The following is a 25,572-nucleotide window of genomic DNA, read 5'->3' on the forward strand; positions in this document are numbered from 1 at the left end:
GGGGCAGGACAATATTCTTGAGGGTAAAGTTTGAGTCTGATTCTTAAAGAAGAGAATTCAATGTTGGGAACATTTGGGAATATGGAGCAGTAACCAACAGCATGGGGAAGGCAGTTTCTTGCTGCAAAAGACAAATATGGTTCCAAGGAAAGGGAGGATGTGTGGTAGATCAGAGGTAGTAGTTGATGCCAGAGCATCAGCAGTTGAGAGCTTGTTAGAAATATAGGCTCTTAGGCGCTACCCAGACCTACTCAATTAAAATTTGTATTTTAACAAGATACTCAGGTGATTCTTTGAACATTGAAATTTAAGAATCACTAGTCCAGAGCACACACTGGAGCCAAGCTGCTTAGGTTTCAATCCTGGCTTTACCATTTACTTATTATCATTATTTGGTCGTGCCACTGCAGCATGGGGGATCTTAGTTTCTCGACCAGGGATGGAACCCATGCCCCCTGCAGCGGAAGCGAGGAGTCTTAACCACTGGATCACCAGGGAAGTCCCACCACTTACTTATTTACTTATTTAAACATCTTTATTGGAGTATAACCACCATTTACTTATAATGTGTAACTTTAGGCAAGCTATTTCATCTCCTTCCTATGCCTCAGTTTCCTCATTTGTAATTAGATAATAGTTTCTACCTCATAAAGTTGTTTTAAGGATGGAATAAATATTTTAAATGCTTAGAACAGTACTTGGCACCTACCAAGGCCAAGCATAAGCGGAAGGACTATAAGATATTCGGGGGACTACAAGAAGAGAATTCAGCCAAATCTATAGGATTTGGGTGAATTCCAGTCGAAGATCTGGAGTTATAAAGCCCAACTCCCTTCAATTGGGTGAGTTCTTGAACATCTGTTTTTCTCACTCCTAGTGGGGGGTAATCTTAATTATACCTGCCTCACTAAGATACTCAAATCAAAAAATATATGTTCAACTACAAAATCTTCTATTAAAGTTTAATTTATCATCTTTCCAAGAGTTAAGTATCTGGCCAGAAAGCGGTGGTACCTCAATTCAGTAGGAAATAGATGGAAAAGAATGCATTGGAAGATCAGGGAGGGAGTGGTGGGAAAGCCGGGAGACTATTTGTCCCACTTCCTGACTTTCTGAAGGGGCAGACTTGGGTTTCAACAATAATTTTCCTGGGCCTCAGAGAGGATTTTTAGCTAATGGGCAAATAGTACACAAATGCCGTTATTTATTTTTTCTTCCTAACCTAACCTACAATGGAGATTCAAGAACATGAACAATCTCACACGTTTGTATAGTGGTCCAAAATTTACAAATAACTTTTCTCTACTTTGTGTATCACAACATCCCTATAGGGTAATATTAACCTAACATTTTATAAGAAAACTTTGTTAATATCATAAAGCACATTAAAAACTCCTTTCCATTTGAGTATTTTTACCATATCCAATGTCTCCCAAAGTACAAAATTTAAAAGGGAGAGCAATCACAAAACTTGATTGGATCTTCAACAGTAGCAGTTACTGGCTTCGATCTTATGGCCGCGATTATTTGTATATTGGGCCCCTTTTCTCATCCGTAAAACAGGGGCAACAATACCCTCTTCACACAACTGTTTTGTGATTAAACACGAACAAAGGCTGAAGGGTGAACCTACCACGTCGCAGGGCCTCAAACACACCCCTTCTCCTTCTTGCCTTTGACAGATATAGCACTATCATTCCTACTTCACACGCGGAGAAACCCAAAGTCGAGAACGCTCGGGTTCCTCTTCTCTACTTGCAACTCCGCAACCCCCAGATCGGGTACGCGCAACTGCGATGTCCACTGTCTCAGGTGTCGTAGCGTGTATTCTCTCTCCTCGAGCTGCGTCTGACGGGGCTGGAGGCCGCTGATAATTGCTCCCAAGACTCTTGAGGAATCCGATCCTAATCCTCAACGGCGCTTCAGCGACTAACGTGCTTTCCCACCGTCCCTCACCCCGCCCCGCAGAATAAAGGTCGCGGGGAACCTTCAGCTCCAGCTACCAACGCCATCTTGACCACTACGTGTGACGCCGCACGTAGCGGAGAGCGCAGCCCATTGGCTGGGAGGCTGCAGGCGGAGGCGAGGCGCGCGAAGCCGGAGAGGAAGGTGTGGAGGACAAGCCAAGGAAACTACAATCCCAGCCTTCCTTGCGCGTGCACACCAAGAGCGAAAGAGGAGGGAGTTTGGGTTCGGACCACAACTCCCAGCACCCCTCGCGATGTCTCTCCTTTCCTTTCAAAACGTGCAGGAAAAGAGGGACAGAAGAATGGAGGCCTTCTGGTGTCCGTTCTCCGAAAGGCGGGAAAGGCGAACTACACCTCCCGACTGGCAGCGCGCGGCTGCGCCTGCGCCTTGATACCTGTCGCCATCTTGCCCCTTCTGAGGCACAGCAAACAAACCCAATTCCTGGTGTCCCCTAGTCTTGGCGGAGGAGCCTTTTAGATGAGCCCAGAAAGGCCGGGCAGGTGGGTGATTCTTAGACAGGGTGCTGGGAAGAACTGGCAGGATAGCCAGTCTGGAAGAGCGCCGGGCCAAGCATTCGGAGCCCGGCTTGGGGCGCCCAACCCCATCCTCCGTTGTCTCCTAACGGGATCGTGGGGCTCCCGAGGTGGGCTGAGGGGGACTCTGGCAGGCCTGGTACTGAGATTGCTGGGGTCCAGCTCTGGGGGCCTCCCAGTGAGTCTCGGTCGTCTGCCTGGCTGACCGAGCGTCTACTCTTTCTCTCCGTTGTCCTCTCCGCTGAGGAGGGAGAGAATCGCTGATGCCTGCCGGAGCCCCTGACTCCGGCTACTGTTCTTGAGAGGGCTTGGGTCGTGAGCTTGACATTGGGGTGAGCGCTGAGCGGCACCGGTGAGGAGGGTGGGCGGGCTGCTCTTGTTGTGGTGCTGCGAGAGAGTGCGTGTTTGGGGAGGGGGCGGGGCGGGCTTGCCTCCTTGACACTTGAGTGGGGGAAGGATTAGACAGGATTCCGGTTCTCGGAGCGGGCTCCGGCAACCTCTGCCCAGGTTTCCAGTGCGATGCGGCCCCGCAATGGGGTCCGCCGGCGGGGACGCGTCGGGATGCTGTGACGTGGTGCTTGATTCCGGCTGCCGCCGGCCGCCTCCAAGATCCTGTCGGGAGGCGGGGACTGGCTTGTGGAGGGAGCGGATTCCTTTGGCTCTGCCCCTTCTTCCTCCCCACCCCTTTTCTTTATGTCATTCTGCCGGCTGGGGCGCGCACTCCAGTTCTCCTTGCTCTGGGTTGGTTCTTAGATGAGAGGACTATGGGAAGTAGGGGGAGGGGGCTCAACTTCAGGCGTGGAGTTGGAGTTAGCAGTCCCAGCTCTTGGAACGGGAGATAGCAGTTATTACGGGTCGATGCCTGACTCCTAGACGAGACACTGAGCTCGCTTATTCATACGTTCACTCGCTCATTCATTCATTCATTCATATTACTTGCTCTTCTCAGTCATTCATCTGTTTATTTAACAGATATTTACAGCGGATCTGCTGTGTGCTAAGCAGGTATAGTGCAAGGGCCCAGCGCTGTTGTCTTTTTCTCTAGACCAGGGAATTCCCAGTACCAAGTTCCTGACATCTAAACTTTTGGTAAATGTTTTTTTGAGGACTGCTGGGTATAAATTCATGTTTCATTGTTAAGACTATATTAAGTTCCATTAACCCACTTAACGTCCTAGGAACTTTACGTATTTTATTTCATGTAGCTCATAATGAGAAAGCCGGCAGAAGTCAAGTGACTTGCCCAAGGTTACACAGGTAGTGGCATCTATTTATGAAATAATGTGTCAGCCACTAGGATAAGAACTTCACATACACTGTTATTTAATCCTCATAACAAACTGATTCATAAAATCTCTGTTTCACAGATGTGTAAAGTTTATGTTCAGATAGGCCAATCTACCCAGGATCACACAGCCAGTAAGTTGAAAGATTGAATTAGAACCTATATGTGTCCAACGCCTATGCTCTTTCCACTATGATAGGCTGGAATAGTAAGCTCGCATATGGTTAAATTCTTCATTTGTCAGAAGTTGGAAAGCATGGAGGTGAAATAGGATTGTGAGATATTCTTACTGGTTTTGCTTCTTAGCGTGTGGATCTCCACGTGAGTGGGCTTTTGAATGTACTTTTGTAATTTGAGTTTTTGGTTTTTGTTTTGGTAGGGAAGACAAGCTCTTTGGGGCTACCAAAAAGAAGCAACAATGCCTGTTGTGTGGCCAACGCTTTTGGATCTCAGCAGGGATGAATGCAAAAGGATTCTTCGAAAATTGGGTATGATTTTCATTTTTGATGTTTCATGCCTCCCTGTGATCCTTTTCCCTTTCTGTTTGGGTCATGGCTGTTTGCATGGATATCCTATTTCATGATGGTTAGAAATTCTTTAGAGGTATAGTTCTTGTCTTACTCTGTTATTTCTCTACTGCTTTGTATAGTGCTTTGTACACAGTAGATGCATGAATCATATTAATAATAATAGCAGCTAAAAGTTCTTCAGGGCTACTGGGCTATTCTGAGTCCTTTACATTCAGCACCTCATTTAATCCTCATTCAAACCAAAAAGATAGGTATGTTTCTTCTTTTGTCCCCGTTTTACAGATGACAGACCTGAAGCTTAGAACCCGAAGTAATGCTGATAGTAAGTCATGGGGTCAGAATTTCAACCCAGGGAATAGAATTCCAGTCTCATGTTAACATACTTTTAACCTTCATGAATGTATGTGTGAATTACATACTGTTTCTGAATTCTAAGTCAATGTAAGCTATGCTGACTTTAACAAATTATATTTTACTTTCAGTAATAAAACACCATTTACGCCTGTAATGAATTATTTAGTGCTTCTTTTCCTTTAGAGCAGCCTTTCTCAACTAGCATTTAGGGAGAGAATTAAGCCCTAATACTAAGTTATCCATTGTATGTAATGAACTAACTTTTTTCATGCATCTAGAATGGTATGTATTATCCTTGGGAAAATTGAGAAGAAAAGAGTTATTCAAATCATTTTCTTTATTCTGTGGTTTACATGAGTATCCTTGGTTGAGAAATGCAGCCTTAGACTGTAAGGTCCAAGAAGGAACCTTTTTGTCTTATTTACCACTGTAGTCTCAGGCCAGCACATAGTAGGGACTCAGTAAATGAAAAAGTAATTTGAAAAAGAATATTAGATGTTTTGGCAGTGGATAGGAATTATTTAGATATCTCTGACTTTGAAAGGGAAAGTGTGGACCTTGAATTCAGATAGACCTGGGGTCTTGGTCCTGTTACTAATGACCGACAAGATCCAAGGACAAGTTGTTTAATCTCCCTAAATTTATTGACACTTTTGTAAATGAAGGACAATAATATCTGCCTCATAAGTTTAAGTGGATTAAGTGTATATAAAAAGGGCCTATCACAGTGCCTGACATATGAGTATATAGCGTTTTAAAGCAGTTGCTTTCAGACATTTATTTATTTGCAGGTGAATCTTTTCTTCAAAGGAAATCTTTGTTGGGAATTCCTATGCATAAATCTGAATCATAGCAAATATGGCCCTGCCTGCTAATAACCTTTGCCCTTTTATTTCCCCTTAGGCCACTATGAGGATTTCTATATTTTAAACTACTTCTTAGCATTGTATTTTGGCACCTCTAGAGAGGTTTTTTGTTTTGTTTTGGGGTGGGTTGTTTTTTTTGGGGGTCAATTATTCTTTTTTTTTTTTAACCTTATATCCAAACTTTTAGTAATTCGAGGGTGATTTTCTACACACTTATATGCAATTGCTCTAACTTGCTAGCTACCAGTTATAAAGTTGGATTTTTATTTATTTCATAGCTGAAATAATTGCAGATCACAACTGAAGTTGATTGCATTAGAGTTTCTGGGCTTTTGGGACCTTGAATCAGGAGATTATGTTTGAATATAAAAATTGTAACCTTTAAGTCTAAATTTATCCTTAATTTTAGTCAGAGTTGTGTGGGTAATATTGCTGAAGAGCTGCTTCTATACAAAAGAAAACAGCCTTCCTAGAGGGTAACATCATCATCTTTTGGGAGGTGAGCCTTGAGAGTGATTTGCGGAAAGACTTCCTCCCCACCCGTTGGCTCATTATCATAACAGTGAAACCTTTGAATAGCTTTCAAACACTAGCTCTAGGTCCGAAGTTTAGAGAAGGTACTGCATTTAAAAATTAGCTTAAAATATTTTAAGAATTAGCTTTAAGGGGCTTCCCTGGCGGTGCAGTGGTTGAGAGTCCTCCTGCCGATGCAGGGGACATGGGTTCGTGCCCCGGTCCGGGAAGATCCCACATGCCGTGGAGCGGCTGGGCCCGTGAGCCATGGCTGCTGAGCCTGTGCGTCCGGAGCCTGTGCTCCGCAACGGGAGAGGCCACAACGGTGAGAGGCCCGCGTACCGCAAAAAAAAAAAAAAAAGAATTCATTTTAAAACAATTCTTTTTAAAAATGTTATAAATTATTTTAACATCAGATGCTAAACATTACATTTTACTTAAGTGTAGAGAAATTGGGATAGAGAATTTCTTTATGACACACTGAACATACCAGTAATAGATAAATGCTTCCTTCCTTCTATCCTGCCTCTCCCCTGCCCTATTTTTTTATGACCACTCCTGAACTGTAACTCTTACATGAGGCTTTATGAACTGTAGTATAATTGAATGGCTGGTTTTTTTAAATGGAACGGGTTGAGGGCTTTATAAAAATAGTTTGGCAAATCTTTTGTTTTCTGTGTTTTTTCGTGTGTTATTTTGTTATACTTATGCGTCATTAGAGTTAACACTGTAATAGAATGGTACCAAAAATAATACCAGAAATTCAACTGAGTTTGATATTTGTCAGAATCTTAGGATTCTCATCAAATGAAATCCACAAATGTGAATGAGGTTGGGAAGCTAGTAAAAGTTCTTTACAATGAGTGAGTTTCTCATTGAATGAAGGGAGGAGGTATGCATTGGATTGTGTAGCTATGAGAACTGTGTTCTGAGTTACAGTTTTGTGTGAGGTTGCCACCTCTTTTGTGCATGACTTTTTAGTTGGACTTGGAATGAGACTTGAGATGTCAAGAATCTTTGTCTTTCTTTAGTTAATTTCACTTTTTTTGAAATATTGTGAAATAGTGAAATTTTGATCATCATAAATTCCACAGGCCAAAAGTGAAGATTTTCCTCAAACCACTTCCTCTCTCTGACCTCTCCATTTCTTTTTATGGTATTGCCATTCTACTAAATATCTTGGAAACTGAAAAACCTGATTCTTTTCCTTCTGCCATTCCTTCCACATTTAATCAATCACTGAGTTCTATCAAAAACTTTTTAGACTGGAAATGGTGGCTTTTCTTAGTCTGGCCCCAAACAGTTTTTCCATTTTTATCCTTGTTGGATTTTAATCACCTTGAGGATAAGGACTTTGTTTTGTTCATATAAAGATTCTCCGTGGTACCTCGTAGTAGTAGTGTTCAATTAGTAGTTTGGTTTGAATTAGCAACTAACCAAGTATGGACATATTTTTACTTTCCCTAGTGTAAAACTCTCAAAATAGTCACTATTACTGGAAGTTTAATGTCTCTGTGAAACATTGTATGCTCTTTTACTCTCTCTGTTCCTTTTGCACATTTGCATTTCCCCCACTGCCTGCCTAGAGCACAGTTCTCTTTCTGATTAAAGCTTATGCTTCCAGACTAGACGATGTGTTTTTCTTCTGTGCCTTTACCACTGTATTAGAATTGTCTGATGACTTGTTTCACTGTAGCTTTATTCTAGAGTTAACTTCTTAAGGGCAGGATTTAGCATACTATCTGGTATATATAATAGGACTCAATACTGATTTGTTGAATAAAATATTCCATAAATGGGGCATAAACATTTAGATATAGTGGTTTCTTAGTTATCCCCAGTGTCTTTCTGAACTCTACTTTAGGTCCTAATAAAAGCTGAAATATGTGTTTCCTGGAACAAAGTATTTCCTTCACTACTCCAGAGAAGCAGAGTTTGGCCTTCCAGAGAGACCACATGAAACATCTACGTAATATCCAGCCTAGATTGAACATGCAGGATGTTTACACATGGGATAATTCAGTTGGACCAGACATTTCTATTTAAGCTCACTCTTCTATATAAAGTCTTTTCTTTTGATAGAACTGTGAATAATATGAACTGAATGAGGCTGCTGTTTTATTGTTGGTGTAGTACCTTGGATGCAGGTATGCATGCCTTAATTATTTGGCTAATATTCAGTATCTGTTGTATGTAAGGCGTTGGCAAATACGGTAGCAACTTGAATTGAGTAAGAAGATAACTGTAGTCTGGACACTTATTTCCCATCATTTTGTTTTGCTCAGGTATACTTGTCTCATAGTGTTAATGGTTTGAAACAACTATTTTATTATTTCTCATGATTCTATGGGTTACTTGTCTTGCCTGAGCTCTCTCATGTGGCTCTATTCAGCTGGTAGCTTAGCTGGTTAATTGGGCTCAGCTGAGGTGGCTGGGCCTCTCTCTCCATGTGACCTTTCATCCTGGGCTTCTTCATAGCTTGGTGATCTCAAGCTTACAAAAGAGCAAGGTCCTGTGTCCACGGTTGCTATTTGCCTCATGTATGCTGATGTTCCATTGGCCAAATCAAGTCACATGCCAAGCCCAGAGTCAGTGTGGGAGGGACTATTGGAAGGTGGTACACGAGGAAGTACACTGAGAGGCAGGCATGGTTCATTGGGAGCCATTGAGGGCTTTTTGGTTTTATATTTTAACCACTACTAGGGACTGACAGTTTCATTAAATAACAGTTGTTGCTGTGGAAAGTTAGTGAAATGAAACTGTCTGGCATTAGGGTTCAGTGTATTATGTCCTGATTGCTGTAAGAGCAATTCATGTGTGCTAATCTGCCTTAGTCATTTTGCTGGTGGTTTTTATAGATGCAGAGGATCATAGAAATGGAAGGTACCTTCAAAGTGTCTTCTAGATAAAGAAACTGAGGATCAGAGATGAGAAAGGACTTGTCCAAAGTCACACAACTAGTGTCAGTGCTGGAGCCAGAATCTGGTCATTTGACTCTTGATCCAGTAGTTTTTCACTTGCACACTATTCACAGATAGAATATAGGTCAAATTCTTAGGCAAGCCTAAGGAATTATTTCAAAGTTTGGCCAGTAAAGGTACCTATCAATAATGCTAAAAACTTCTCTCATCAGCCTTATTATATCACTTGGAACCTGTTCCCAGGTGTTGGTAGCATCTGAGTTGAATGTTCTTCAGGATGATGCATAAGACGAAATATTTACCATTAGATTTTTCTATCTAAACTTTTTATATACATGACTTCTGTGAGGCAGTAAAAAAGAAAATAAGATTATAAAAGCCACATTTTAACCTATGGTTTTAGATAAAATTTTTGAGAGGACATTAATGAAATATTTGCATATTGATTTTTAGGTTTCCTGCCCTGAAGTTTCACTCTATGTAGCCATAGTACTTAAATATTGATGGCCTATCTTGATAAAATAATTTTCTTCTTCTAGAATTGGAGGCATATGCTGGAGTTATCAGTGCACTTCGGGCACAGGGAGATCTCACCAAGGAAAAGAAAGATCTTCTTGGAGAACTCTCAAAAGTTCTTAGGTAAATTATCATAAAAGTTTGTGAGAGATGAGTCTAGAAATTTCATTTTGAGGTGTTTCAATACTTTTCACTCTTAAGGTGAAGACAGAGGTGTCAAGTTGTTGGTGTTTAGAGATCCCATCCCAGTTGTGTGCTTTGTTACAGAAAATTTTGTAATTTACCATTTATTATGTAATCTAATCAGAAAAGGTTTAAGGCAGGTTATCTTAGGTTTGGGCCGCTTGGAAAAGGGAGGTATTTTTGACCTGGGTGAAGGAAAGAAGAGCTGGCAGCGACTGGATAGGAAGATCTAGAGTGGCCCAGTGGCATTTGTTAGGGGGTAGAAGGAGACACTAGGAAGTTGTTGTCTTAATTTATAGAAATGGGTGGTGATTAATAGTCATAGCCTTAGGGATAGTTTATCCCTTCAGCTTCCCACTAGAGTTAAAAAAATTCATTAAAAAAATTCTGGTGAAAGGGATTCTTTGATACTTTGCCTTGATCCATTCTTAACATCTTACATCAGTAAATTCAGTTCTGTTTTAACTGAAGTTTCCTTTCTACATTTAAGACCATTTTGTCCTATTCTTTTTTTAAGTGAAAATAGGGAAGAGATTTTTTTCCTGCATTTAATTAACATTAAAATAGGGATGTTATTAAGCCAAATCATCAGTCTTATTGCCTCCATACTTAACAATTTATATTTTTTGTTTGTTGTTTACATTGCCTCGTAAATTTCTGCTTTCCAACCCCTTAAATATTTTAGTCCGTGATATAGATTTAACTTAGCAATAAAGATTACACTTTTAAGGGTGCTATTCATTTTATTGAGTATTTATGAATGGAATGGGTATAGCCTTTTTTCAGTTGTTTAGATTTAACTTTACATGTATTTAATCAGGATCAACATAAGTACATTTTTACTATAGTGGTAACATGATACAATGTAGAAGACACACAGCTCAAGTGTTGAGTAAGAAAGGAGTAATATCCTAGTGTCAAGTTTCATAGCATATATCTACAGGAAACATTATCTTGCCACTTTCATTTCTTTATTATATTCACTAAACATAAAATTATAGACTCTTAAGCTTTAGAAAGGACTTTAGAAGACTTTGTTCCAAGTGCCAAAATCCTCTTCTCAGTAACCATGTTAGGGGTCATTCAGTGGCTTTTTACATTTAGATAACAGGAACCTCTGCTAATCTTGAACATGGTCTGATATTTCTGAGTTTTGGATGTAATGACTTGATATCAAGCTGAATTTGTCTTCCTGTGATTTCTAATTTGTAACTAATTCTCTCTGCAATTACACAGAATCATTCTGAATCCTTTTCTATGACTTTAATTAAAGCATTTGAAGATATATATTAGGCCCCTATCTATATCTTTTTACAAATCAATTTTGCCCCCCCCCACAAGCAAAATGTTGACTTAAACATTAATAAAAGTATAGAAAAGAGCTGCCTGCTTGGCAGAGTTCTATAATGGCTATTTTTTTTCATAGCATCTCAACAGAGCGCCACCGTGCTGAAGTTCGGAGAGCAGTAAACGATGAACGGTTAACAACAATTGCACATAAGTAAGCCATTAGTCATACCACCCCTGATTTTTCATGACGTAGTATACCGTAGTTTTGAAAGTCTTCCTATTGTGTAGCAGATTCCTGAGTCTTTTATCTTGATAGTAATATCTCTGTACTCAGGGATCCTGACCATAGCTGTGTTAACTATTTATTCAATTGGTTATGTTTTTGCATTTGGTTAGGCAAGCTTTAAGTACTCAGGTCAAATCCTGTTGCAGTGTAATCTCTGTATAACTAAAGGCCTCCACAGTTTAGCAGATGATTCCTTTACTCGAAGCAAAGTTCAAGAAGAAAGTAGTGTGCTCCCCAAATTTGACAGCCCCTTAGAGTTACTTTGTAATAGTATTTGATATGTATATTGCTTTATAAATAGGCGTTATAAATTTTTTAACTGACTAATATTTCATGTATTTTGAGATTCAGCAAAAAGATTGTAAAATATATGTTCTGCTTTTAAGAAATATGACTACAGTATACCTTAATTTACTTTGAAAAGCCAAAAAAATAAAATTGTAAAGGATTCTTATCAAACTGTTTTCAGATCATTATAACTATTTGATAGATGGGGTGGAGGGTGGTGGAAGACACAGACTGAGCATTAACAGTATGTATGGAGACAGTGCCTCCTGAAAAACAGAAAAGAACAGAAATTATCCTTTAAATGTTAATGCAAGATGGTAGGAACATTTTATAAAATAAGGTATGTTATAGAATATTCATCTGTTTTTTATTTTTATGTTTAATGTGAAATAAAACTAAAGGAAAAAATTCAGTACATTTCCATAATGTAATAAATAATGCTTTTAACCCAATTGGCAGTATCGTATTGACCCTGAAGATCCATTAGCTTCATGTGGTGCTTTAATGTTACTGATTTTACTTGACTGATAAAATGGGGTGCTACCTTTTTAACTGTGTAGTTTGAAGGTTAAGCTGTTTGAATTTGGAGATTTTTCAGTGGTTGGTATGTATGCACTGTAGAAATTTGAAAATTTTCCTCTAGCATCAAGTATTTACTTGTTAGGCCAACATGGCTAAAACATTCACATATTGTGTTCCTTCTTTAAATGCTCTAAACTTTTAAATTGGGATACTCTAAAAATAGTAACTGAGCCTAGATTCTAATTTGAGAACTTGTAATAGGAAACTTATGTGCTAGGTAATAAAGAAGTAGATAATAGTTTGCATTCAGAGGCACTTAGAGACAAAATTAGTACCTTAAAAGCATTGGAACAGTATTGCGGGGCAGTTAGTTGTAAGTTGATGCATCAGTTTCATACTTAAAGATAACACTTATTTAGTCTCCTTTTCCTTTTTTCCCCTTTAAAGAATGAATTTATCCTTATATTTGGGTGAAAGACCAAGTTACAGGTATGCAAATAGGTTATTATTATTTCAGGCTTTTTCTTGTATTTATTTCAAAATTGAAGCTCTCAATTATTCAGGGGCACATATTCCATTTATGAATTAACTGTGCCCCTTGCTTTTACTTCTCTTCCCCTCCTCCCCTTCCTTCCTAATACTGCCCACCCTTTAGCTATTTTGCTGCTTGAAAGTACCTCTAGTCAGAGGGTGGGAAGGGAGAGGAGGTGAAAATTTTAATTACTCATTTTACTACTTGTTAGTTGTCCTGGGAGAGGTTTGATGGAAGAACTTACAAGTATTTGCCAAAGTATTTTTGGATAATATGTTAGTTTCTTTGATCTGTTTGACCTCTCCCTTTCCCTCCTCTCTCTGTTAGCATGGATAATTGAGAGTTGGCTTCTATCTACCTGTTTCCTCTTTTTTTCTCTCCTTTCTGATTTCTTTAACACATAAATTTAATTTTTTGAAAACCGTTTACTTCAGTGTATAATTTTAAGCTACTTAGGTCTTTCTATACTCCTGTTTTAATATTTTATATTGTGGTTTTAGTTCGACCAGACGTCGTATTTACTTGTTGAGCCCAAGGGTCAATGAGTGGGGAATGGTGAGGAAGACATAGATCCCTCATTCTGTCCATCTCCTCTACCCTCTTTCCCTCAGAAGTAGTAACAGAACCTAGTTCTAAAGATTATCTATAGGAGGGCTTCAAACTCTGAGCCTGAAAAAAGTAACTTGAGCCAAGGAGGAATGCATCTGAACTGACTGCATTCCCTTTCTCCTCTCCCTTCCCTCCCCCACTCAAAACAGCAGCTTAGGCCAGAAGGAATGTGGTTGAAAGGTAAAGAGAAAGCCAAGAAGGTTGAGCACAAAGGAGATGGAAACAAAAGGAGTGGAGTGTCTGGGATCAAAGAAAAGCCTTGCTTGAACCATAACACGTGTTTATTATTTGGCATGAGACCATTTATTAAGTTTGATACTCTAATTCAGTTTTGAAACATGTCAGAATATTATAGTATTAAAGCCTGGAATGTCAAGGGGCTTCACAGTTTTTAATTGGGCCACTCTTGCCAGCATTGTATCTAAATAAAGTGGCTATCCAGAATTACTATTCTCTTAACTCCTTTTCCATCAGCCAGACATTCATGGGATGCTGTTTAAGTTTCTATGTGAGGATGAGGATTTCATGCTGGTGCGCTGCATACTAAAGGATGAGAGGGCCAAGGTAGTTCCACTAGTATCTTGTTAGACTTCTCAGAAAAGGGGCTGGAGCCAGGTTTCCACCCTCCCTTGCTATATTTAGTATAAATAGAGAGGAGTTCTTTGAAACTTAGGAATCTCAGGAAAGCCCTGGAATAAGATGTTTACAGAAACCTGTAAAATTCTATCTAGATGATTTGTGCAACTAATGCATATATACACCCTCATTAGTAAGCAAAATAGGAATTTTGATCTAATTCTAACATGATGTTTAATTTTTCATTCACTTAAAAAAAGTTTGAATATGTTTGCCTGAGTAGAAATTTGGAAGATTTATAGATCTTTCTAAAAGTTGCAGTTGTATCTTTTGCACTGCAAATTCTGTCCTTTCAATAGCATATATATTCATGTATTTTAAATTATTAATCTTCCATAATTTCTGCCACCATTTAACAATGTACCAGGTAAGTGTAGACATCACTTTATTTGTATGGTAAACTCTCACCAAGCAAATTTAGTAGTGATATTCTAATAAAATGATAGCAAACTAGGAGTAAGCCAAGAAAATGCTGAATAGCTTTTAGAATTTTTTCCTTTGACAATTAGCAATAGGTCTGTTTCTGTCTCTCTTTCTTGTTTGTACGAATTTTGTTTCAGAACTAGCATCAATTGGAGATTATGTGATAACAAATTTGTGAGGGTTATTGGGGTAAGAATCCCTCTTTCCCATGTTAGGTAGGACTATGTTATACCATGAAGGAATTTGCAGATTTCCCACTGTAACTCTATTGAATTCATCAACTCCTAGAAATTCCTTTCTTGACTGAGTGTAAATTCTTCTCAAGTTGTAAAGTAATTTATTTGTTCCATTCAGTGAAAGTTACTAGTGATTAGACAGCAGTGCCCACTTAGTATAATTCAAAGGCAAAAGTTAGACAAAACACATCTGAAAATTTTTATACCTTCCACTTGTGATGTGGCAGTTGTTTTCAGTAGCATGATGTATGCTTGTTGAAGGAGACATTTAGTAGCTGTGTGACCATAAGCAAGTTATTTAACCTCTTGGTAATTCAGTTTTCCCATCTTAAAAATGGAGATAATAATATTACCAATTTCATAAGATTGAAAGAATTGTATGAGTTAATACATGTAAAATGTTTAGAACAATGCCCCACATATACTAAGTGCTAATTGATGTTAATTTTCATCATTACCATCATCATCATTATTCCACTATCCACTAACAAGGGCTTTTGTGTACTCTATCTAAATTTGAAGAATCAGTGGACCTACAGAATCTTAAACTCTAGGTTGGGTTGTAGAATCTTTGGTTTTGAAAAAGATGCAGAAATACTTCTGACTTAGTGAAGAGGTTGATTGATTGATTGATTCTGGGTGAATTTTAAACCTCAACACTAATCATTAGTCAGGAAAAATGATACCACTACCTTTTGTGGAGACAAGCCAAGGGAAGTGAACAACTGTCTTTTCATATTTCAACCTCTGTTTGGATTCCTAGGATAAAATTTGCTCAAGAAATTGAGTAAAACTGATAATAATGTCTGCTTAGGGGTAGAGTTCAATTGCCTCAAACATTCCTTAGAGTGAAGAATGGTATAAATAAGTAAAATTAAAGTAGTGGCAGGTTTCTTGCAGTGTCCTCACATCTAGTATACTTTTTTTAACAGGAAGGATAGTAATATAACACACTGTCAGTGACACATGCAGTGATATATACAGCTCCCTTCTATCCCCCAGTACCTAGTCTCCCTCGTTTACTGCCTCAGTTTCCCTTGTTTGAAAGCCTTAGAACTTCTGGCCATGCAGGCAGTTAGGATAATTTTACAAAAGTTCAATGAATTCCATCCTTAATTATTCAGGAAAATCTGATTTTTGAAATAATGAGTACTTTTTACCTTTTTAGCTTAATTATAACATTAAGTTCTAAAAGTTAGTAGAAATACTAGTTTTCATTAGCAATACCAGATTTAAACTAATGAAAATAATGTTGATATTTATTTAAAAGGCATGGGACAGTTTTTCATAGTTTCAATTATGTTCATTATAAGATTCAGATTATGGAATAAAATGTGTAAAAATCTAAGTGTGTGTGAAATTCCTTGAATTCTGATTATTATTCATAATTTTGATCTTGCTTGCTTAAAATAAAGCCTCTCCTGTTCACTCAGGGCACTTTTTCTAATTTAAAAAGTTATATTTGAGTGTATATATTTGCTTCATTTTTAGCAATTGAGAACTCTTGTAGCAGTGTTTTCTTTTTTGTTTAGTATGTCTGGACCTAATAGCTCTTCAGAATGGTCCATTGAAGGTCGTCGATTGGTACCCCTGATGCCTCGGCTGGTTCCCCAAACTGCCTTCACTGTAACAGCTAATGCTGTTGCCAATGCAGCTATCCAGCACAATGCATCTCTTCCAGTGCCTGCAGAAACAGGAAGCAAGGAAGGTGAGTAGAGAAATAGTTCTGTGTGTAGAAATGACTTTTCTCAGATTCTTCAAGAAAAGTTGTCTTATTTTTCATCTGTTTTTGTCCAGTGTTTAAAAGTTGTGAAACATAATGAGCAACACTTGTTCTGAAACGAGAAACTGCCAAGTTTTTAGTCTCAGCCAAAATTAAATATCCCTTTTGTTCAAAGTGTGAATTATATTAATCACAAAATTGCAAAAAGCCTTCTTGGAATGAATTTTTTCATATGAGCGTGTCTTGTTAGAAGTGGATAAGAGGCCTTAACAGGTGACATGGAAAATTAATAAGATGATAGAAGTCATTTATCTGCTGAAGAAAGATGCTGAACTGATTCTTTAGAAAATAAAGCTCTGTTTTTGTCTTCTGGAATCAGTGGTATATGCTGCTTCTCTGTTCCAGTCAATGTGCTGAATCTGTTAGGGGTTACATGGCCGATGGGGATGGCTTTCTTATTGTTATTTAATCTAATAATTGATACATGCTTTAAAAATCCTTGGAGTCTCCTGAGGTCACCAAGAGTAATATTAAATTTGAGAGCGCATGTTTGGGTTGACTTCGGTAGCTTAGTTTGGTGTTACATGAAAATGACCCTGAAAATAATGCAGTTGTCAGATTACTTTGCAGAATTGTCTTTTCTTGACTAGCAATGGGTTGTGGAGCAGAAGAGACATTCCTTTCATACGTGCCAGACTCTGTTTTACACGGAAGGAAGCTATATTTAGGGAGAGACAGTTATCAGTGTGCAAACTTGGCCTCCACTGAGTTCCTGTTTTCTTTGTTGCAGGAGAGCTATCTTTCTTCTCTTCCGACTTTTGTCTTTTCTGTTTACCACCTCTCTGGTTCACTGGAAAGAATATAGAATTTTCAATAGTCTAATCTATGTTTGAATCCTAGTTTGCCATTTCTTTGCTTTGTGACCTCCAGCAAGTCTTTTTAGCTTCTGTGAGCCTTGGGTTCCTCATCTTTAAAATGAGGATGTAGTGTTGTGAGAATTAGTGATAATATATGGAAAGGATTTAGCATAATGTATGGTACTCAGTAAATAGTGCCTATGAGCTACTTCTGCTTGTTGTTATTCAATAAATTGAAATATGATGTTGTCATTACCTTAGTTATTATTGCACTGCTTAGATGGCAAGTGACTAGTGAGTTGTTTATGATAAAAGAAACTTACCTTGTTTCTCTCCAGGAGCCAAGTTGGAAATTGCTATGGTTAGGGAAAAATTATCCATCACTCCATCACTGATGCTGCTATTAGTATTAAAAAAGAATACAAGTATATGCTTTTTGTCCAACTCCTGCCATGAAGGAAAAATGATTTTCATTTTTCTCAGTTTTAAACTTGGTTTCTTTGTAACTGTCCTCTTCTCCATTGTCAGTGTCACCTGTAGACAGCTGCGAAATACTTGGGGGAAACCTAGTTAAGTGATGATTTTCAGGAAAGCTTATTAATACGTTTTAACCTAGTACTGGCCTCTAACTTCTGATTATATAAAAGTGTTAAAATTGGCCTGCAGAAAAAAAATAATTTTACTGTATGCATGGACAGTTTTGGTGAAAGTTAACAGCAGACTTTTTTATTGTTCCTTCAGTAGTGGTTTGCTATTCCTACACAAGTACCACGTCAACCCCAACCTCTACCCCTGTTCCAAGTGGCAGCATAGCAACGGTTAAGTCTCCAAGACCTGCCAGTCCTGCCTCCAATGTAGTTGTCTTGCCAAGTGGAAGTACTGTTTATGTCAAAAGTAAGTGATACTCTCGGTGTTATCAGGGCCATCTTGACTAAAAGCTGCAGCATAGGCTCTGATTAGATCTGCCTTCCTGATTAATTCATTGGTCCACTGGCTATTAGCAGTGGTTAGTTTTTGAAGGTTGTAAAGAATTCCTTTCTTTACATGTAACTAGGTATATATTGCTTTTTAATCAGTTCTGGGGGTTGAGAAATTACTTCTTTTTTGTTTTCTGTGGGGAATCTGCCTTGAACAGTGCTATACTCTAAGATTCACTTGTTTTGGTTTTCATGGAATAGAAATGTGAATAGAAACTAAAGGAATGTGCTTATGTCATTTATGTAGTGTTTACTCCTATAATGTAATCTTTGTAGTGTTTTAAAAAATTATTTATGTACCATATCATTCAACTGTTAAATTCAGTGAAGCATTCTAGAGAGTCCTTTCATATTTCTAGTTGACTGTAATTTTTTGAAATTTATTTGCAATTTTTAACCCCTTTGATTCTACGCTGTGAAGCAGTTTAATGTCCAGTTCATTTTTTTTTTAATGTCTGTTATGTCAGTATTGATTTGCTTTTGGTATCAACTGGAGATCATTAATATTTGACTTTCATTTTTCTCAGTATAGTTATAAACTTGATTTCTTTGTAGCTTTTAGAGATGGACTTAGCTGTTTTAGACAAATGATTTTAGGTCATTTTCAGTCTTGCTTAGGGTTTAAAAATTGAGGGTATAAGGAGTTATGTTTTATTACCAATTCCATGAGTCATTTTTTAAATGTCTGCTTTATAGAGATTTCCTATGTATATTGCAAGGTTTTATGTTTCTCACTTGATTTTTTAAAAAAGTACAAAAACAGTTGAGGCTTTAGTGCATTAAGAAAAAACTAAGAATCTGGGAATATTAAGTTTATATCAGATTTCTGTGGATTTAGCCAAGATGATCTTTTAAAATAACCATAGAGGTCTATTTTTTAATTGTTTTTTTAAATGTTGAAAGTGAATTCCAAACATGAAGAAACCATTTCACACAATATATAGTTTGAAGTAACAGGAAGTTTATTGTTTCATTCTCAGAAGTCACACAGGCAACATTAGTTTGAGATATAATTATACATTCACCTAACTTCATATGTGCAAGACACTATACCAGGGAAACAAACCGATAAGACTTAGTCGTTGTCCTTTGGGAGCCCCTTAATAACAGGAGATGTGCAGACTGACAGCCACATTACCATGGGGTAAGTGATACAGAAGAGAATGTACAAAGTGCTTTATAAGCTCAGAGGAGACATGAATTCGCTTTGCTTAGAGGAGTAAGGGAAAGCTTCACCGAGGAGATGGCTTGCAGGATCATGATTGCTGGATGATGAAGAGGTCATTGAATGTATGTGGTGTTCCCCAAAGAACAGTAGTATATAGAGACTCCAGATGGATAGAATATGTGATAAGGTGGCTTTGGGGAATGGTGAGCAGTTTAGTGTGCCAGGATAAGGTGGGTGGAATAGGGTATTGTGTTCTTAGAAAGATATGGGACCTTGAATGATAAAGAAATGATTTTTGTGCCTCATCTTGTAGGGAGATAAAAACTACTAAAGGATTTGAGGCAGGGCATTGGCTTTATTAGATGTGTGAGATTTTTATAGCTGGTAGTAGGATGAAGGGTAGAATGGAAGTGGAGAGATTAGAAGCACGTACACCTTTTAGGAGGTTGTCGCTAAAATACAGGCAGAAGATAAGAAGGCCTGACATGGCCATAGGGTTAAAGAAAAAAGGGAAGGCATTCAGAGACAGCTTCCCTGAGGGAGGATTGATAGAACTTACTGTCTGATTGGGCATGAGGCAAAGGGAGAGGTCAAGGATGACTGATGATGCAATGATTTAAAAATAAAGTATAAAATACAAGGTTATATTGCTATAAATGTAGCAATATTGTCACTGCCTTACAGGTGTTAGCTGTTCAGATGAAGATGAAAAACCCAGAAAACGAAGGCGAACAAACTCTTCTAGCTCCTCCCCCGTTGTCCTAAAGGAAGTTCCAAAGGCTGTTGTTCCGGTCTCAAAGACGATCACTGTACCTGTGAGTGGCAGTCCTAAGATGAGCAACATCATGCAGAGCATTGCCAACTCCTTACCACCCCACATGTCTCCTGTGAAAATAACCTTCACCAAGCCATCAACACAGACAACAAACACAACAACACAGAAGGTACGTGGTGGAGGGAGTCTGTCTGCCAATTGCTGTTTTTATCTCTTTCAGTCAATATGATTCAGATTTAACAAACATGCACTGAGTGCTTACTATGTGCTTGGCATTATGGTGGGAATGTTCACATCTCTTTCTTTAATTCTGCACATAAAGCTTTGGGTTAGGTATTATTATTTCACTTTTTGTGTATATTTTTATATATGAGGCTCAGAGATGCCAAATGACTTGCCTAATATGACACAGCTAGCAGATCTTCTAAGACTTTCATTATATTTTACGATTGTGATTCCATTTGGGAAATAATTAAAATATAAAGGATTCTTTCAGCCTGTATTTGGATAACTTTACCTTTAGGAACTTAGTTCTTATATTGCCAGAGTAATGAAGTTGTCAGAGTTAGGTGTTTCATAGACGAAAGGAAGGATATGATTAAGTGAATAATTGTTATCTTCTTTTTAATTCTTAAATGCTATCATTAATTCATTTCTAAACTCTTCTGTCAGTATGTTCAAATCATCAGTATTCTGTCAATTTTGTTATTAGAGCCCTCTACTTGCCACACTGATCTGGATGCTGATGGTACCCTAGGCTTGTTATATACCTCTGTGTCCGAGATCTCCCTTCACTTTCATTCTGATCTTCCTCTTTCTTGGTTTATTTACTGATTTACTGGAGCATATCTTCCAGTAGCTTCTTGGTATATGGGTGGGATGGAAAGTAAAGTTTTTAAGATCTTGTATGGTAGACTGAAAATTTCTTTATTCTACCCTCCTACTGTTTTGATATAAGTTTAACTAGGTAAGTATTCTAGGTGAGAAGTCATTTTCCTTGAGAATTTTGAAGGTATTGCTTCATGGGCTGTTGGCTTCCAGTATTGCTTTTGAGAAGCCCAGTAATGCCATTCTAATTCCAGATCCTCTTTTTCTCTTGGAAGAAGTCAGAGTTCTGAAAGTTCAAGGTAATTTTCCTTGGTGTGGGTCTTTATTTTATCCATTGGGTTACATACTCAGTGGCCCCTGTTATTCTAGAATAACACTCATAGAATAACACTCATATCCTTCCATTCTGGGAAATTTCTTGAATTATTTCTTTGATTTTTCTCTGTCCTCTCTTTTTGGATCACCTGTTATTCTGGATGTTGAATGCCTAGATTCATCCTTTAATTTTTCAGTCTTTCTCACCCCCAATTTCCATTTGTTTGCTTTTTCTACTGTAGTATAGTAGTTAAAAGCCTGGATTTTAGAACTAGACTTCCTGAATTTGAATCCCATTTTATGCTACTTACTAGCTATGTGACTTTGGGAAAACTAAACTCTAGACCTAAGTTTTTCTCTTGTAAAATAGGGAAAATAATATATCTATTTTATAGGGTTTTGGGGTGTAAATAAATGAGATAATAAATACAAACCAGTAGAACAGAGCCTAGCACATAGTAAATGCTCTGTAAGTATTATTTTCTTTATCTTTTAACTTTATCCTTCATTACTTCTCTGGAATTTTTCATTTTTGCTATCCTATTTTAAATTTCTAGTAACTCTGTCTGGTTTTCTGAAAGTTTCTTTCTTTCTTTTTTTTTAAAATAGCATCCTGCTCTTTCATAGTCACTATGTTCTCTTTTCTGATGATATTCATGATAATTTTTTTTGATGTTTTCTTCTTTCATGTTTTCTCTCTTACCTGTAAATTTCTTTTATTTTTTCATTTTATCTCTTCCATTTCAGTTTCCTTAAATGCTGGTTGTGGAAACGGACACTAAAAGCTGACAGAAGGCTCTGTGTGTAGGGTGGGACATGCTAACTTTCATTGTAGGTTGAGCTAGCTGGGCTGTTTTGTTGATGAACACCCGCCACCCCTTTACCTCCACCAGTTGTCATTCTCTTTAGGGCTTTTTCATGGACTGGACAGTTTCCTCAGAGAAGAATCTTCCAGTCTTTCGCCTACAGTAGTAAGCCTGTCTGCTAGTATTTTGGGAGTAAAGGCAAGGAGTGGGCTGGATAGTCTCATCATTCAGTATATAGACTTTACCTAACCTCTCTGTTTTCAGCATAGCACCTACCTGCCTCTGCCTGGTATCATCAGATTCCTTTGGATTCAATCTCTCCCTCAAGAGAATAAGTTTTAAATCTTCCTTGAGGATAAGGGAGGATAGCTGGGGATCTTAATGCTGCTTAAACAGATTTTCAACTAATTTACATCTTTTTAGTCCCACTTTTATCCCCACTTCAGAAGTATCTGGTGTTCTCAAATTACTGAGTCTTTCTGTGGTTCTCTGAAAGCTGTCTTGTTTTTTCTTCTGTTTGCTGTCTTAGGTTTCCACTTTCTTGAGTATGCTTGATCAGTTACTACTTGTCTGTTTGTTTTCCACTTTCCAGAAGTTGATAGCTATTGTCTCCTTTCCATTTTGACCTTATGGGTTTATGTGCCTCTTCTAAAAAATCCCTTCATACTGTTTTAGAGGGATTTTGGGGAAGGAGTAGAGATGAATTCTTGTTTTCAATAGACGGTCTTTCCTACTTTTAAATCTTCAGGTTCATGATAATTTTCATTTAAAGAAACTCCTTGAGTTTCTTGGAAATATGTCATTATATAATATATAAAAAATTACAATTTTCTTAACAAACTAGAAATGACAGTGAGTTGATCTGTGTAATATAATTCTAGCTTCAGTCTTAGGATGAGGCATTATAGTTTAGTGTTAAAATCAAGTAAAAATTTTTGTAGTCAAAGAGGCCTGGATTAGAACCCCAGTTCTTCCAGTATGACCTGAGATAAATTAGTCTTTCTAAATCTGTTTACCCATCTGTGAGATGAGAGTAACGCCAATTTTATAAGGCTGTCGTGAGGATTAAATGGGATTGGGTATTTTAAAGTACAGCATAATGTATGTACTCAGAAAATGTTAGGTCCCTTCCCTTGCAGGTATTTTATGGAAAGCAGTGTTACCTAACTTTATGAACTTTCCAGTCTTCTTTGGTAGACCTGTATAAAAATATTTTAATAGAAGGGGTAAACCTATAAGTGAAGTCAGTGAACTTTAAAAATAAAAATTAATTGCAGTGTTGAGAATGTGCTGTTCCAAATAATGAATTTATCAGTTCACTGAAGCTTACCCCTTAATATATAGAATTTGACTATTTTTGGTGGTTTCTTAAATGTTACACTGAACATAATTTTTGTATTTAATGGCTCCAAGGTAATCTTTCTGAATATCAATTTTTATATATTATTATAATATTGCTTTCTGGGCAAGCTGTATATTAGGTGTCTTCAGCCTGCTATACTCTAAGAATTTTTAAATCTACTTTTGTAATTTTTTACTACCTTCTTTGCTGGATCTATTTTATCAGTAATTCTTCTCTCTTCTCCCCCTTCTCATCTTCTCTTTTAATTTGATATTTGAGAAAATAATGCAGCAAAGTTATAGCTAAAAGAGTACCCATCTCAAATCCATGTCCTTTTATTTCCTTATTCTGTTTTGCTTATAACTAGTTGACATTATATTTATTTATTTCCCATTTCTCCCATAGAGTATAAATTACTGAAGGTAGAGACTTTGTCTTATTTATTACTATTCCGTAATGTTTAGAACAGTGCCTGACATGCAATAGGTGTTGACTAATATTTGTTGAATGAATGAATGAATAAATGAATAAGTATATCTGGTTCCAGTACTGGCTCTCCACCTCTCTTGAGCCTCAGCTTCCTTATAAAACAAAGATAATAATAGTGCTTACTAGATAATTAAATGAGATGATTCATGGAAAGTGCTTAACATAGTGCTTATGATGAGTGTTCAGTAAATGTCACCTAACATTATTAACTTTCCAATCTTCTTAGTTGACCTATGTAAAAATACTTGTAGTAGATGGGGGCTCACCTGTAAGTGAAATTGATGAACTTTTTTTTTTGATTCACTGACGTTACCATATTTTAATTTTTTCTTTTCTTCTGAATTGTCAGTTGAGAGTGGATGGTTGAGATTGTCAGACTTGTAATGCTCATAAGAGGACATATTTATCTCCAAAGTCATATATGAGTCATACCATGAGATTCCAGGCTCAGAACCTTAGATTTGTCCTACTGTGTTTAAAAAATAAACATTTAAAACAAATTAAATTAAAAATAAGACTCATTCAGGGCTTCCCTGGTGGCACAGTGGTTGAGAGTCCGCCTGCCGATGCAGGGGACACGGGTTCGTGCCCCGGTCCGGGAAGATCCCACATGCCGCGGAGCGGCTGGGCCCGTGAGCCATGGCCGCTGAGCCTGCGCATCCGGAGCCCGTGCTCCACAACGGGAGAGGCCACAACAGTGAGAGGCCCGCATACCGCAAAAAAAAAAAAAAAAAAAGACTCATTCATTCCACAAATATTTGCTAAGTATCTATTATGTTCTAGATGTAAAACTGTACTCTTACTTCATGTGTACTCAGTGCCATTACTTTTGTTATTTCTTGGACAAACTGAGTGTGGGTAGGACTAATAGATATTCTTTGGGATTTTTTGTGTGTTTTTTGTTTTCCTTTTGCTGGATAATTGGATTTTTTTTGAAATCTGTGTAAGGCTGTTGCCATTATACATTCACCTTGGATTTCTCACAAATCATATCGAAGTCAACTTAGGAAATTACTTTAGTTAAAGTTACTTTTACATTAAGTATAATTACTTATGAATTTGTGGACTTGATTCAAATTCAAGTAGGTCATATATTTTCAGGGTAGACAAATTTCCACCTGTGTTAATGTGGTGCCTTCATTTTGAGTATAACATTGGTACAACACTTATATAAACAAAGCAACAGATTATAGCTTTATGCTTTCACATGCTTGATTGATATTTTTCATTTTATCCTTAGGGTGCAAGTCCCAGCACTCTTAAGGAGTTTTTGTGAGTGCTAGAAGGTCAGTAATTTGAATTATGGCCTGAATAAACACTGTTTGGTTCACTTGGTTTCAAAATCCCTTTGTTTCCCTTGTTGTAACATGTAACTAAAGTGCAAGTAAATTTTCTTCAAGGTGGATCTCTAATTTTGGATAACCCCTTTTCAGATCAGAAATTAGTTTGTAGACTGAAATCTCAAAATATGTTTTATCATTTGTACCTGTAACCTAAAACATGCTCTCAAAGACTCTAGATTTATTTTGCTGAAGTTATTGTCTTAATGTTAGAAGTCTACATGCATACTCTAGTTCTAAAATTGCAAATGTTTGACCCAAGTGTGAATGCTTCCCCTTCCCTACCCATGACAGAGATTGTTTATTAACTGTGGCCTACTTTCCTGCCAAGCCTTGGTGAATCCTCAGCTGTGTCACAGAGTCCTTATAAAAACTGTACTCTAGGAAGGCACTACTATTAGTTCAGAATTGGCAAATATGAAACCTACTTGCTATTACTACTCTTAATTGGCTTGGCTGTG

General features: G+C 37.7%; 1 protein-coding gene across 10 annotated transcripts in view; it reads left to right on the plus strand.

Annotated features, from left to right (window-relative positions):
• Window positions 1–2,364: 2,364 nt before the first annotated feature.
• The window catches only part of EMSY (EMSY transcriptional repressor, BRCA2 interacting), an 82,627-nt gene continuing 59,419 nt past the window's right edge, over window positions 2,365–25,572 (plus strand). For 5 of the 10 annotated variants that reach the window (XM_030836028.2, XM_030836019.2, XM_030836024.2 and 2 more), the window contains exons 1-8: window positions 2,365–2,468; window positions 4,166–4,274; window positions 9,510–9,609; window positions 11,096–11,170; window positions 12,503–12,544; window positions 16,024–16,199; window positions 17,813–17,965; window positions 19,901–20,160. In XM_030836028.2, the coding sequence (XP_030691888.1) occupies window positions 4,205–4,274; window positions 9,510–9,609; window positions 11,096–11,170; window positions 12,503–12,544; window positions 16,024–16,199; window positions 17,813–17,965; window positions 19,901–20,160 (876 nt within the window). In that variant the 5' untranslated portion in view covers window positions 2,365–2,468; window positions 4,166–4,204. The remainder of the gene's footprint in view (window positions 2,469–4,165; window positions 4,275–9,509; window positions 9,610–11,095; window positions 11,171–12,502; window positions 12,545–16,023; window positions 16,200–17,812; window positions 17,966–19,900; window positions 20,161–25,572) is intronic. The other 5 variants (XM_030836023.3, XM_030836031.3, XM_030836022.2 and 2 more) reach the window with 4 other exon arrangements.

This window comes from Globicephala melas, chromosome 8 (assembly GCF_963455315.2).
Source record: "Globicephala melas chromosome 8, mGloMel1.2, whole genome shotgun sequence".
NCBI classification, from domain to species: Eukaryota; Metazoa; Chordata; class Mammalia; order Artiodactyla; family Delphinidae; genus Globicephala; species Globicephala melas.